Source organism: Leguminivora glycinivorella, chromosome 8 (assembly GCF_023078275.1).
Source record: "Leguminivora glycinivorella isolate SPB_JAAS2020 chromosome 8, LegGlyc_1.1, whole genome shotgun sequence".
NCBI classification, from domain to species: Eukaryota; Metazoa; Arthropoda; class Insecta; order Lepidoptera; family Tortricidae; genus Leguminivora; species Leguminivora glycinivorella.
The window spans coordinates 26198584-26214940 of record NC_062978.1 but is presented as its reverse complement, the minus strand read 5'-3'; the positions used below and the strand labels follow the sequence as shown (position 1 = coordinate 26214940).

Sequence of the window (16357 nt, the reverse complement as noted above, 5' to 3'; positions counted from 1 at the left end):
GACTAAACATCGCACTGCCGGTACTCGTAACGTAACGCTAGGAAAATACTAACCCCCTTATTCATAAACGTACTCTAAAGTTATCAAGCCGATAAAGTTCGTTTGTCCCTTTCCGACGTATTGGTGTGATAGAAAGGGACAAACGAACTTTATTGGCTTGATAACTTTAGAGTACGTTTATGAATAACCAGGTAACTGTATAAAACAAGAACGATTTAATACTGGACCGACAAAGCCCATACAAAAAAGCCTACCCCTGAAATATATGGGCCTTTTAGGCTTAAGACTAGATGGCGCTGTTCGCAGCCTGGAAGTGGCCAAAATCATATTTTCCCCAAATATTTTTGCGTGTTTTTATGTTTTTTAAGAACAAAATGACATATTTCTTTATTTTAAAATTATGATATCACGTCGATACACATTTTGAAAACAATAAAGTAGGCATCATCAGTGTAGTTATGTAGTATTTAATAGGTGGCGCTAAAAAATCGAGATACGATTCTTAGTATGAAGCATGTAAATCCATACTAATATTATAAATGGGAATGTGTGTGTCTGTTTGTTTGTCCGTCTTTCACGGCAAAACGGAGCGACGTATTGACGTGATTTTTTCAGTAGAGATAGTTGAAGGGATGCAGAGTGACATAGGATACTTTTTGTCTCTTTCTAACGCGAGTGAAGCCGCGGGCAAAAGCTAGTATTATATAAATAATCCTTACTGTAAAATATCATACTAAATCAAAGTAATCTATGTGATAACATTTATGTATGGTATATAATGACGACCGGTCTGGCGCAGTCGGTAGTGACCCTGCCTGCTGCGCCGCGGTCCCGGGTTCGAATCCCGGTAAGGGCATTTATTTGTGTGATGAGCACAGATATTTGTTCCTGAGTCATGGATGTTTTCTAAGTATATAAGTATTTATATAATATGTATATCGTTGTCTGAGTACCCACAACACAAGCCTTCTTGAGCTTACCGTGGGCCTCAGTCAATCTGTGTAAGAATGTCCTATAATATTTATTTATTATTTATTTATTTATATATGGAAAGGTCAATTCTACCAGTCAGCTTAGGACATACAAAATTTGTATGAAATAACTTCGCACTGTTGTGAATAAAATGCATCTTTTCTCATCAGTTTTCGAAGAATCAAAAGAGCCAGTTGGTGCGGTGAAAACATATTGTTTCATTAGCAATAACACAGCGTATCTATACGACCCGACATTAGATTGCAACCATCGCACAGCTAGAAATAAGATAACTGGTAAACAAGTTGGATGCCGCCCGCCAGTCGCGCGCCGCCCGCCCTACACCCGCCACGTGTCGAGTCGACAACTGTGTCGTGTTGAGAACTGTGTCGTGTTGAGAACTGTGTCGTGTTACTGTGTCGTGTCTCTGTTGTGTCGACTTGTGACAACGCCAATGACCAATGAGTGAGTATGAAGTTTAGAGTTTTTATTTTTTTTTATTTTTGTTACTTTTGAAATTAACTGCTCTACATAGGTATTGCGCAGCGTTACGGTACCTGCCGAGCTGTCAATCAGAGATGGGCAAAATGTAATCGACTAACGATTAACGATTAAAATTACAAGATTTAATTGCGACTGACGATTGAAAACCACGAATGATCAATCTTAGTTGTATAGAGCGCGACTAATTTAGTTGCAACTAAATTAGTTGCCGATTGATTTCGGACAACTAAATTTTGTAATCGACTAATTAGTTAGACTTATTTCTCGCAACTAATGTTGACAGACTGATTAGGACATCTTAACGAATGTTTAAACATATCATCATGTATTACCTACTTAAGATATTTTAACCATTTCTAAGGAGTTAGATCGGTGTTCTAACTATTATTTTGCTACTACAGTCACTTTGAAATTGGATTAAATTTCTCTTATCTAAGGGTAAATAAAAAATGGGTACTTTGTTTGTGCATTAGTAAAATAACATTAAAAAAACACAATAAAAGTACCCGGTTGACTGGTTTAAATACATTTCCAAAAAAAATGTTTGATTTATTTTTGAATGATTCTACAACCGTAAGAGTTAAGTCGCTAGTTTTTTAGAGCAATTCATTGTATTTGACCTACGGAACCTTCCCTTGAAATTAACGGAATTCAATAAAAACATGGTGTATAGTATATACCAAATATCGTGAAATTCGTTGTTGCCATTATATAAATTTGAATGTAGAATGCCGCAAGGAAGATGAACAATAATTAACGCTGAGAGTTCTTTACATTACAAAGAGGTTTAAATATTTTAATGACAACAAAATAGTGCGCGTAGATAATAGATAAACAATATGCAGATGTTTGATTCAATAGAACGTCTTATTTTTAGAAGATGCGTCGGCCCTTGCACCAAAATGAAATTATTTCTAGGTAAGTAGGATTAGTCATTTAGCCCAATGTTTTGTCACCACGTGCCACTAAAAAGAGTTTTACTATCGACAGAGACAGCAAAATACTGGTAATTTCTATGTCTAAGATTTACTCAGTATCGTATAATTTAAAGTATTGCAATAACATACTTAATTGTTTTGTTTGCTACTTGTGAACACTGCAGTTTTTCGCTATTTTTCGTTACCGATATATCGTTATAATATTGCATTGTCATTCAAGCATTACAAATTAAACGTGTATACGTAATTTTAGCTCAATCGGTCGAATATATCTACTTCAAAATAATCCACAAAATTCTCCTGTGCATTCTCCAATGTTATATACATACCTACTTGTAGTTACAAATAAGATATAAATGCAAAAACGGCCGACTGTGTAGTTTTAATGATTTATTCGTGGAATTTAGTCGATTGAAACTAAAACTAATTTAGTTGTTAGTCGAACATTCCCACAACTAATTTAATCGCAACTAAATCAATCGCGATTGAATAATGACGATTGATATTTTTAGTCGATTGATTAGTTAACTAAAAAATCAATCGATTGATGCCCATCTCTGCTGTCAATATCAAAAGTGAGATTTTGTCAAGAAGAAAAAAGGAGTTCTTGAAAAACTTGTACACTCTTACAAGTTTCTAATGGGTCGGCAACGCGCATGTGACACCCCTTGAGTTGCAGGCGTTCATAAGTTACGGTGACCGCTTTCCACCGACGTGGTATAAAAAAAAGAAACGTCACTACTTACAATAGCATGTACCGTAGGTACACTTTTATAAAGTTTTTATTAGGGTTCCGTATTTATTGTATGTTGTCGCGACCTTAGCTGGGCACCGTTAATCAAATAGTTAACTTCGATAATCGTTAATCCGTTACTTAAAAAGTTAACTTCGTTAATCGTTAAAGCGATACGTTTCGGTAGATTTAACGGAAGTTAAAGTTAATCGATAATCCGTTAACATGTCATAAAAATAGGACTCCACTGTAGGTATTATGTATTTCTATTTACTAAGTATCCACCAAAAACCATTAAAACCTGTGACGCCAATCGGTAAAAAACCGAAATGTAATAATTACGGTCTCTTCGGGCTTTTACCGCCGTTGGTTGGCTAAATCCTAGGTTTTACTTCGGATTGGTAATTATTGGGTCATTCATGCGATCGCGATCGTGGTGCGTCGGTTCTTCAGATTGAGATTTGAGATGACAACTCGATGCTGTGGGCCACGATAACTTGGTAGAGTAATCTAAGGCCCGCGCCGGACTCTAACTCGATGCGTCGGTTGCGCGATTTGTCTGCCATGCCTGATGATTGCACTCTATTTTCAGGTTAGTGATCGATCTAGCACGCCTAATAAGATTTAGAAGATCTCGAATAAGTGATCCAAAGTCGCCAATTGGTCTTTAGACTGTTTATAACCGACGGATCTGCTTTTACCGATAAAACCTAGGTTTTGCCGTACTACGGGCTTTTACAGTAGCAGTAAGAACGTGGTTTTCGCGGCGCAGTGAACCGCTTGTTGGGGTGCTGGATTAACGATTAACGGACTCTATGAAATTTAACGGAAGTTAACGAATCCGTTAACATTTTTTAAAGTTAACTTAAAAGTTAATCCGTTAATCGAAATGTTAACTTCGTTAATTACCGATTAACGGATTAACGAGTTAATGCCCAGCTATGGTCGCGACGAAATATTTTGGTAGCTTTTTCTCGTGATGTAAGTATTGGCCGACATTATATTGCAACACTCGTACAGCCAGAGATAAGATAACTTGTAAACAACTCGGATGCCGCCCGCCAGTCGCGCGCCGCCCGCCCTACACTCGTCTCGTGTCGAGAACTGTGTCGTGTTTACACCGTGTCGAGAACTGTGTCGACTTGTGACAACGCCAATGACTAATGAGTGAGTGACTTATGTACCCCTAGTATTTATAATTAACCCATAATTTTAATAAGTATTTTTTTTTGTTACTTTAAATATAAATTATTAGTATGTAAGGTACATTGGTGGTAATTACGAATGACAGAAATGCTCGGGTAATTTCGAAAGGGGAATCTTGATAATTATGATGGAAATAATGCTGATTTTTAAGCGACTCGTATTTACCCTAATGTAGCTTAATGGTATCTCGCGTCGGTCTGTTTAACCAAAATCCCATCCTGTTTTCTCGGTTGCCCTGAAACCCAGCGCCGTGGCTAATACCAATTAGCCATTGGCATATGCTGAGTGGCATCCTTTTTGGTGACTTTAGTTTAAGATGTATATAGATTATGCTATTGTTTTTTTACTTGTATATTTTCACTAAATAAACGTTATCTATTCTATTCTATTCTATTCTATTCTATTCTATTCTATTCTGTTCTGTTCTGTTCTGTTCTGTTCTATTCTATTCCTATTCTATTCTATTCTATTCTATTCTATTCTATTCTATTCTATTCTATTCTATTCTATTCTATTCTATTCTATTCTATTCTATTCTATTCTATTCTATTCTATTCTATTCTATTCTATTCTATTCTATTCTATTCTATTCTATTCTATTCTATTCTATTCTATTCTATTCTATTCTATTCTATTCTATTCTATTCTATTCTATTCTATTCTATTCTATTCTATTCTATTCTATTCTATTCTATTCTATTCTATTCTATTCTATTCTATTCTATTCTATTCTATTCTATTCTATTCTATTCTATTCTATTCTATTCTATTCTATTCTATTCTATTCTATTCTATTCTATTCTATTCTATTCTATTCTATTCTATAAAAGATTTTTCGGTTTAGCTCATGGTTGTTTGATACAGAATGCCCTGTCATTAAATCCGCCTTTTGTACTTTTGGGTATTGGACAATAAGGTTTAAATCAATAAATAAAAGATGGCTGTAAATGTACTCTGACTGCAATATAAACAAGTAATCTCTCAATCAATAATATTTCAAAGAAGAATTTTTGCTTTGGTTTTTCCTGTTTGTGTCCGAATTTACGTTGAATTAGTCTTTTGGCACTTTCTTTTCGTTCTTAATTTAATTTCGATTTGTCTAAAATACTGTACACAACCAATGATTGACCCCCTTTTTGTAATTTTATTAAGCAGAAACATCTTAGCACCCATAGTAAGCTTTGCTTAGTTTGGGGCTAAGTTGATCTGTGTAAGGTGTCCCCAATATTTATTATTATTATTTATTTACTTATCAATACAAGTGAGTGCCAGGGAGGTTTGAACTCACGACCATCCATGTTTTTGCGGAATAAAGTATTTCTTATACACGGTAAACTTTCGTGAGACATATTCAAATAATTAATTGACATACGGTTGTACTCACGTTATTATATTGCTATTGCTGCGACATGTTTCGGGCCAATTCGGAGGCCCCTCTTCAGGCATATAGGAGTTCACGCGACGGCTAAACTCCGCAGACTCACGAGTCAGACTGCGAATTGTCCCGAAACATGTCGCAGCAATAGCGATATAATAACGTGAGTACAACCGTATTTCAATTAAAGTATTTCTTGTATTTAAACTAAAATGGTGATTATTGAAAAATACCCTCAAACTTGATTATTCCTGTTTTGTATGCCTACGTGAAAGGCTCGTGTTGTGCCCGCAGTAAAACATGAGATTACACGTGTACTAGATATCGCTTATCAGGCAAACATGATAACCGCCCAACAGTCCGCCGCCCTACAATCGTGAGTAGGTACCTAACTTCGATAGGTAAAGCATAGTTAATTTAGAATTGGTACGCGATGGGAGGAATTTAATTTTTAAATGAAAAGAAAAAAGTAAACAATATTTTTTATTGCAGAATATAAAAGATCGTTTATTATTTTTAGCGTGTCACATATATTTCAATCATTCAGTATGTTTATGCACAAAATTACGGACTTTTCTGAAAATAGTATTCATCATCCTCTGAACAAGATTTTCATCCATCTTTTTTGTCTGTTGATTCCGTGTGGACCGCAAGGAGTGGATATTTTGAATTATTTTGCCACTATTATTTAATTGGCCTTTAATGAAATAATGATTTGGGCAATAATTATTGCCTAGTAGTTTTCTGGAAATTCAACAATTTAGCAATCATTGACCCAGACCAAGGGGATTTTTCACGTATTTGTTCACAGTGCATTTTCGCCGGTCAACGTCCATCATCAATAACTTACAAACGCAAAAAGTTAGATCAACCAAATTTCTAATATAGAGTTATCAACGTATTAAAATTAAGATGTGGTTATCAGTTTTTTTTAATTTTTAAATAATTATATTTTTTTTATTCGTCGCTAAACGCGTGCCAATACTATGTTAACTATGCTTTACATACCCAACATGTTTGTATTGGGCGCCATTAAGACTAATTTTGTTCGGAACTGTAATAAGTATATTCCATGTTGTAATAAAGGTAAAATTCCCAAAATCTATTAGAAGATCACTCTGCTGTGCTAATCTTCGAATGACTGGGCGCCATGTTGCGGAATTTCATTAGAACTATTACGTATACGTATTACGTATTATTATTATTATTATTTCTTACGACACTGAATTGTGACCCCATACAGTAGAATAACAGCGCCCTCCTGACAAAAGTCATGTATTTCTGGCCCCGTAGCCGAATGGCATTTCTCCGACGCCAAACGAAAGCGATACGCCGCTGGCTCTGTCGCGCCAATCCGCAAGCGCGATAGAGATAGATATCTACTAGCGCTTCGTTTCGTGAGCGTTTCGTGAGCGATTGTGCCATTCGGCTAGCCACCCTGGCCCCGTAGCCGAATGGCATTTCTCCGACGCCAAACGAAAGCGATACGCCGCTGGCTCTGTCGCGCCAATACGCAAGCGCGATAGAGATAGATATCTACTAGCGCTTCGTTTCGTGAGCGATTGTGCCATTCGGCTAGCCACTAGGGTGGAGCGAAAAAACACTTTTTTGGAATTAGCAAACCTAATAGTTATCAATCAATGCCTCTTAGTCTATGAAGCCTTTGTGCAAATTTTCAGCTTTTTAAATCAACATCTTCTGCCTCCGCATTAGGGTTGAAATTTTGAAAATCTCATAGAAACCTAATAATTCAACTTTTAGATAAAAAAAAATTTCGGCAGTATTATGTTTAGTATATGTTATTGATACATATCATTATGAAAAACTACAAAAAGTTGCGAAAATAGCGTCAAGAATCGCCAAAGTTTGTCTAGTTTCAGTACATTCGCCAAAATAGTCGCAATTTTTGGTAGTTTCTTGTAATAATATGTATCAATAATGTATACTGAACATAATACTGCCGAAAAACATTTTTTATCTAAAAGTTGAATTTTCAGGTTTGTATGAGATTTTCAAAATTTCAAACCTAATGCGGAGGCAGAAGATGTTGATTTAAAAAGCTGAAAATTTGCACAAAGGCTTCATACACTAAGGGACATTGATTGATAACTATTAGGTTTGCTAATTCCGGAAAAGTGTTTTTTCGCTCCACCGTACTAGCCACCCTGGTCAGGCTTTATATGATACTAGCTTTTGCCCGCGGCTTCGCTCGCGTTAAATTCGAAAATTGCGGAATGCTCCATATAAATCCACTCCCCATTTGAGGGACTCGGGGGGGGGGGGGGGGGGGGGGGGGTTAGAAAGAGACAAACAATAGCCTATGTCACTCTCCATCCCTTCAACTGTCTCCACTTAAAAAATCACGTCAATTCAAAAGACGGACAAACAAACAGACACACACTTTCCCATTTATAATATTAGTACCTATGGATGATTCACGGATTAGCAAAATTTTGATTAACATATGGATTTCTGCAAAGTAACGCTTGCTTTATGTGCATAGCCGAACGCACAAACGCTCACGATAATATCGTAATTTGTAGCTATCTATCTCTATCGCTCTTGCGTATTGACGTGACAGAGCCAGACTGCATTTCTGTGGCGTTTCGCATCGCAGAAATGCTATTGTGCTAAGGGGCCTGATGTTTATGCTATTGAGCAACATATTCTAACGATAGTACTCTTTATTATACTGTGCTCATGGTTTACCATGAGCCTCTGGGCTATGATGCTGTTTTGTAAAAAAAAAATTAGTTTGTTGCTCAATTACCAGAATTTGTAGGAGGTAGGGCATAGCGAATGACATTCCGCTTTGTGTGGTAGGGCACAGCACAGCGGATATCGTCTCGCTCGAATCTAGAGCAGAGCCTAACTGGGGTAGTACCTCCGCCTTACAGAAGACCGCAGCCAAATAGCACTAGACCCTACTCATAGTGTTGTGTTCCTGCCGGTGAGTAAGGCTGCCAGAGCTCAACGAGGGTGCGGTCCTGATGACGGGAGGACTTACGGAACTAACTTGTTCCGTATATTGTCCTTTAGAGTCGTCGGCAACCGAACCCTCCTTGGAACTTGTACACTCCTTTTTGCTGTGTACTTAACACAGCAAAAGGGAATGTACAAGTTTCTAATGGGGTGGCAACGCGCATGTGACACTGTTTGAGTTGCAGGCGTCCATAGGTTACGGTGACCGCTTTACATCAGGCGGACCGTATGCTTGTTTGCCACCGACGTAGTATAAAAAAAAAAATTAAACCTATAAATACATAGAACTATAGACTATGACCCGTAATCTACGTTCGCGTGACCTGTCTCTGTATATTTGCATAATCTAAAAGGGGTGTTAAATGCCATCTCGCTCCATTACACTGTCAGTAAGCGACACAAGTATAAAGTAGACTATATTTAGAAAACATGGTAGCTGAGAGTAGGTACTTGCTTCGTATAGTAGCTAGAGTCTGGAAGAATCGTGAAATGTATTAGTCCCCATACCACAGACTATTATAGTATGAATTTTCTGAGATGAACTTTTCGCTTTTGCCCTAATCTGTTAAACAAAGGCCTTTGTTTCTATTATTCGCGGCGGTTAGCTCCCGTTTAAACGGCACGTTCTTTAGTCTCAGTGTAGTTAAAAAGCAACTATCATGATAGCAATAAGGTTCAAATCCATAAAAAGCCCTTTCGGAGATAACACGTTTTGTCATCTTCAAAAAAAGTTACCTGCACACTGCAAACTGTTTAATAAATTTAAACTTTGCTATCATGATAGTTGCTTTTTAACTACACTGAGACTTTAGCACGTGCTGTGGAAACGGGAGCTAACCGCCGCGAATAATAGAAACAAAGGCCTTTGTTTAACAGATTAGGGCAAAACCGAAAAGTTCATCTCAGAAAATTCATACTACGAGTATAATAAGTTACTAAGGTAACAGGTCCTTCACTTGCCCGCAAAACGACAAATACCTACGCTTTATTTAACTAATACTAATAAGTTACTACGTAAAACTCAGAAGAATAGTTTTAGTAGGTACGTGCCACGCGACTACACAGGCGGGAGCGTGGCGTCCTTCGGCCACTTGTTCATTCGAATGAACGGCTAGCGTGTAGGTACTTAACCCGCAACCGCGAGCTAGTGACGTTGGCCTGCCCATACATTTCACGCTCACCAGCCCAAATAACCCGGTAACCTTTTAATCTAGGGTGAACAGGCATTTTCTGGGCGAGCATAAAAAAAATCTCTTCGCTTTCCGAACAGACTCTATTTCTCCTTGTCGCATTGTCGTATTGGTGTGGACAATGGTATTATTTGCCGACGACAGCAAGGTTATTTTTACAGAAACTGACATGAATTTACTCCAAACCAATATAAATCAGACCTTACATATTATAATTGAATGGCTTCACAAAAATAATCTTCACGTGAATATAGAGAAAACGAATATGATGAATTTTAAATTACGGACCAAAAATACACATGAATTAACAATAACCTATCAAAATCAAAGAATCTTTGAAACTGACTCCACGAAATTTTTAGGATTAAGCTTAGATAGTAGTTTGACATGGAGAAATCAAATTGACAATATATGTAGTAAATTGAATCAATTTAGTTATGCACTGTATAATTTAAGAAAGGTTGTAGATCAAACAGCAGTGCTAACGGCTTACCATGCGCACGTAACTGCGACACTAAGATACGGCGTTATATTTTGGGATAATGCAACTGACAGGGAAATGGCATTCTTGAGTCAAAAGAAATGTTTGAGATCTGTATGCGGTACTCGAACCATGGAATCTTGCAAGGAACTTTTCATTACACTCAAAATATTGACTCTACCGTGTCTTTATGTTTATGAAATTTCAATGTATGTCAAATGTAATTTACACCAGTTCACTAAATTTAACAGTCTGCGACAACAGGAGAAAATTAATTATAAATCATCGAAAACAGCTTTTTTATCAAAAAGTATTTTGTGTATGGCACCCTGAATTTATAATAAATTATCAGTTAACATTTTAAAACTTGAGAGCGTTCATGAATTTAAAAAAGCTTTGTATAACTTTTTAGCTTCTAAGGCCTACTACAGTATTAAGGAATATCTGAATGACACATAATATATTGATAGTAATGATAATGATAGTTATAAGATTGTCTAATTAATAAGTAGGTAAGTATACATTAAATAAATGCATGCGACACACATTACACTACAAAATATTTGCATGTCTCCATGACCAAACATGTAGAACTGTATACCATGTTTCAGCAAATTTTCTGAATCTGAATCTGAATCTGAACTATTTCGTATTGTTCTTCGGAGCGTTAACGATTGTACAATGTAGGTAAAACCAATTGTTAATTCTTGCCCCTGTATTGTTAATATTTGCCCTCAGAGCGGGGTGAATATTAACCGCTGACTTTTTTTCTATAAAAAACATTGGTACCTGCTAAACCAAGCAATGCATTTTGAATATGAAAGCAATGAGTAGATCCCGAAGTAGGTAATACTCTGTCTTGGAGCCAACGTATGATTTTATACTAGTTGCGGTGGAGACTGCAGGGCCTTGGGGTGCGGAAGCTAAGGAGTTTGTGTGGGAATTGGGCCGGCGGCTTAGAGACAGGGGTTGCGATCCTCGTTCCAGATCATCTGGTCTAACAAATTTCCCTTAGAACGGGGCAACTCGGCTAGTGTTATGGGAAGATTTGGGCCAGCTGCGGTCCGGGGTGGCACTGGCACCATAGCCTAGGTTATTTAGTGTTTAAGTTTGACAAAGGCTGTTGCGGATTGAAAGATTAATTATAAATATGAAAGATGAATACATTCTCGTCGTGTAAATCTCCAGAGAACAGTGTTTTAGTAAAGTGATAGTACTTTTTAACTCACAATTAAATAAATAAATAAATAAATATTGGGGACACCTTACACGGATCAACTTAGCCCCAAACTAAGCAAAGCTTGTACTATGGGTGCTAAGCGACGATATACATACTTAAATAGATAAATATATACTTAAATACATAGAAAACATCCATGACTCAGGAACAAATATCTGTGTTCATCACACAAATAAATGCCCTTACCGGGATTCGAACCCAGGACCGCGGCTTAGCAGGCAGGGTCACTACCGACTGAGCCAGACCGGTCGTCTTATTATTATAGTTGTCAATTGTTTAGCAAGTTTGCGGTTGTCTCTCGGGACTCCAGCGATCGAAAAGTTAGTTTTTGACTTTGATCAAATAAATAATTCGAAACAAATACGTACGAAAAAGCAAAAAATGTTCACATGCACGTTGGACGTGTTTCGCGGCAAGCCCGCAGGAACCTACGCGGCCTTAAGGCACTTGTCCCACTAAAAGCGAGTAAGCTATGAGCTATCGGCTATAAAAAATGAACAAAGGATAGTCGCTAAAGCCTGACCAGAAATATAATATATGATTATTGTCAGGAAAATACAACAAAAAACCTCAGACATCATAAATACAATTAAAACTTAACCTAAAATTAAAACTAAATATAAAATACTTCCCCTACTTCACCTCCCTCTGGCATGGTCGCCAGGACACTCGCAGCGTTTCCTCTCTGCACCGCCAGACTCAGCCTTTGTGCAAAGAAAGCGCCCGCTCGTTGGTTCCCTGAGACGCCTACAAGCCTGACCGACACCTCCTTAACGAACTTCTTGGTGTCGCTCGACCACGGACCGAAAGTCTCCATTGCATTGTCAGGAGGGCGCTGTTAATAAGGAGTGACAGTTCAGTATAGTATGAAGAAAATAGTTCTGATGAAGTAGTCATATATTTCTGATGGTCAGGCTTTAAATAAAAGGCGTTGACAGCGCGGGCGACTTATATTATAGCTCGTAGCCAAGCTATGAACTACAAATCGCTCGCTCTCTCTTTTATTTACACAGGAGCGATTGTCTTTTGTTCATTTTTTATAGCCGATAGCTCATAGCTTACTCGTTTTTGGTGGGACCAGTGCTTAACACACCCCGCTGTTAGCAGTAAGATACGGAATTACGGATATAACATCGGCTGGAGTGCGAACGAGAGTAATGTAATTTTGCTGTCGCTTTTAGCTCATGTGCTTTGCCCTTAATATTGTTCCTTGGTTATTTTGGAACCTTCTACGGTATGGTGTCTAGGTCAGAAGAATAATTATAGTTGATTTCCAATGTCCATTGTTTTGGCGCCCAACTCTCTCGATCATACTTTTAGCAGGTACCCCATTGTCGCTTACGATAACGATGAAATATGCTCGTATATTTATACAGATTAGTTAGAGGTTCAGTCACCGGCATAAATAAGTGATTATTTCTGTACCTTGTCGCTTTTAAATCGTTTGACAATTTCGTATGACATTTGAAAGAAGACTTTAATGTGACAAGGTATAGAAATCATCACATATTTATGCCGGTGACTGTTCCTTCAGCTTAAGCGCCAATGTTTGCTTGAGAACTTCATAATGAACGAATACTTGTTGTCCAGGTTACCCAACTTCAAGTTCTTATAGTACACACAAGTTTCCTGTGTTTTTTTAAAGATTTAACCACGTTGGTACTTAGGGTGCGTAGCCGAATGGCACAAATGCTCACGAAACGCTCGCAGATATCTATCTCTATCGCTCTTGCGTATTGGCGCGACGAGCTAGACTACCATTCACGGCGTTTCGTTTTCGTTTCGCGTCGCAGAAATGCCATTAGCTACGGGGCCTGGTCTAAAAAGGCGTTTTAACAATTCTTGGTGGCAACAGTAGTGTGACTACTTGAAAAACAACAAATCAAAAAAACATATTGAATAAAATAATTTGATTTGTTCCCTAGTTGAACTCTCCCGATGTTACAACTTTCCTGCCTTCCTGGACTCCCCTTCGAGTTAGATACGTCCCGCTGATAACAGAAATATATCGATCGGAGCGCGAATTCAAGCAAGAGTAATGTAATGTGGCACTCGGTTTTAGCTCCATATGGTGAGACGTTAAAGTATTTTTTCTACTCCCGAACTGTTATTCGTCATTTACAGGGTCGTGCACAGATCTTTAAAACCCTACATAAAGGTCTATTCCCCAAAGCCAGCGTCCGCCGGCTTTCCGCGCATGCGCGCAGTATCGAAAAAACTGAAAACGCATTGTTTGGCTCTGTAACCATGGCAACGCCTTATAACGACACTGCGGGCGTGCGCGGGAAGGCTTTGCGCAGCCGAGCTGACAGTGCAAACCTTTGAGTCAAAATACAGGAAACAGAATGAATTTCACGAAATTTATTTAAGAAAACTATTAAAAACTAAGTGCATGGTCGTAGAAAAAGTATTGTATGCAACGGTGTTTAACTGAGTCAAAAAATACTCGTGGCGTCTCAATAACAATTTTCGGCTTCGCCTCAAATTGTTACTCACGCCACTCGTCTTTTTTGACCTCCTTTAAACGCCTGTTGCATAAAATACTATATTAAGTGGACCTTTTTCGACTTGCCAAAACTGACGTTTCGTGTTATTCTCCGTTGATGTCAAGTTGATGTGAATGGTACCGCGGTAGCCGCGGTACAATCACCTGTCAAAATTAGGCATTTGCAAACCACATATCCACAGTCATATTCTGTCATACCTTTACTTAAAAATCGTAACAAAATAATTTGTATTTTTTCGGTTAGTTACCTAAAACGTGTTGGTTAACCAAATCCAAAATAAGTGGGTCTGTCAGTCTGTCAGTGAACCTATTTTTAACCTTCTTATTAGGTCGTGTAATATTTTAATTTACCCTCAGTTGGCTGAAGAATCCAATGGAGAAGAAGATAACAATATTGTTTACATTTATTTAAATATTTAAATACCTAAAGATACATATGAAAGTAGTGACAACCAAACCACAGATTTATTAATAAGTTACTAACGCAACAGATCCTTCACTTGCCCGCAAAACGACAAAGACCTACGCTTTATTTAACTAATACTAACAAGTTACTACGTAAAACTCAGAAGAATAGTATGTACGTGCCACGCGACTACACAGGCGGGCGCGTGGCGCCCCTCGGCTACTAGTTCATTCGAATGAACGGCTAGCGTGTAGGTACTTAACGCGCGAACGCGAGCGAGTGACGTTTGCCTGACCAAACTATTATAAATCGTGTAATATTAGTAAAACGTAAACGTATAAATATTAGTAAAACTTATCGACTTTAAGAACAGAAAACATTTCCAAGGATTTCCACTGATTGCCTTTCGGCTTACCGTGGATTGGGTGACTCGACAGTCTAAAAATATTCCGGATCCAGAAATAAATAGGAACTCATTTATTTTATCTTTATTTATCATTTGTTAAAGAAACCACGAAATAAAGATGAGAGCTACATAATAAAATTTCCGTTTTGAAGTAAAACGCGGAACGAGGATTTTTTTTAAAGTAATATTTCTAACCTAACAATACATAGTTTGCAGCCGTTTCTCTTTAAACTAAAATCAATTTCCACTATCAATAAGTTCTAAAACTGATAATACTTTTCTCTCATTGCCTCAGGTTGGAAAAATCAGCAGAGAACATTCTGGAAAGTCTCCAAGATATGGAATCTCGGCAACTAATGGAGTTCCACGGTAACGCGTGGAGCGCACTAGGTGGCGCTGTGGTCGGCGCCGGCTCGGTGCTTGTGGTAGCTGCTTTCATACTACTGTGGAGAAAACCACGGAAGAGGGAGCCACCGCAGCTGGCTCCTATGGATGTAGCACAAAATGTAAGTCATTTTTTTGCTTTTAATGAATTCTTGCGAGCCAACGTTGTCAGTAGGTAAAACACGGAAAAATCGAAAGTCTTCTCAGAGAAAATAAAATTATAGACGGCAATTGCACATCACGAGATGTGTACTTTTCCTGGCTCCTAAACTATGATTTATTTTAAAATACAAAAAATTATAATGAAAACAAGAGCGGAACGCGAACGTACGAGTTTTATTTAGGCAAAATGTTATTGCAATGAGAATCGCTCGATAATACATAGTTATTTGTTTTACAAGGGGGCAAAGTAGTTGTTTAACCGCACGTGCTGATATTGATACCCTAGCAAGCGAAAGATTCCAATATTCCGCGAGCGTAGCGAGTAAAAAGTGGAATCTTGAGCGTTACGTGATGGGTATCAAGGCACGAAGGTTAAACAAACTTTGCCACCGAGTGAAACACAAAATTTTTCACCACACCAACACGAACAAAATACTGACTGTAGAACATCAAAATAAATGAAATCCATCAATTTATTCAATATTTATGATTCAAAATCATCATTTATAGGTAAAATCTAGCAGCCAGATTAAGACATCAAGTCAAAATTTGTATGAAATTACTTTGCCCTCTTGTGGATAAAATGCAATTTAGCTATCTGTGTTCGAATAGCAAAGAAAGCCTAACCAGTTGGTGTGGTGAAAACGAATTAATTTTAGATTTTCTTAGGTCCTAGTGCTATGCTATTTTTTTATAAATCTACAACTTACTTTATCTGTATTTGAAGAAGCTTTAGTGTGGGTGGATCTAGTGGATCAAACAAGACTTGTTTCATTTTGTGCTTTATGTTGCTATCGCATGCTATGTATAAGTAAGTACTTATACATACTTTTGATGACATTCAAGTTAAATACAATGGCCTTAAGAATACG

At 37.7% G+C, this 16357-nt stretch overlaps 1 protein-coding gene across 1 annotated transcript in view; it reads left to right on the top strand.

The window, feature by feature from the left end:
* The first annotated feature begins 1348 nt into the window (after positions 1-1348).
* LOC125228813 (synaptotagmin-5-like) overlaps positions 1349-16357 on the top strand; it is an 88391-nt gene continuing 73382 nt past the window's right edge. The window contains exons 1-2 of the mRNA XM_048133499.1: positions 1349-1437; positions 15235-15445. Coding sequence (XP_047989456.1) covers positions 1427-1437; positions 15235-15445 — 222 coding nt within the window. The 5' untranslated portion in view covers positions 1349-1426. The remainder of the gene's footprint in view (positions 1438-15234; positions 15446-16357) is intronic.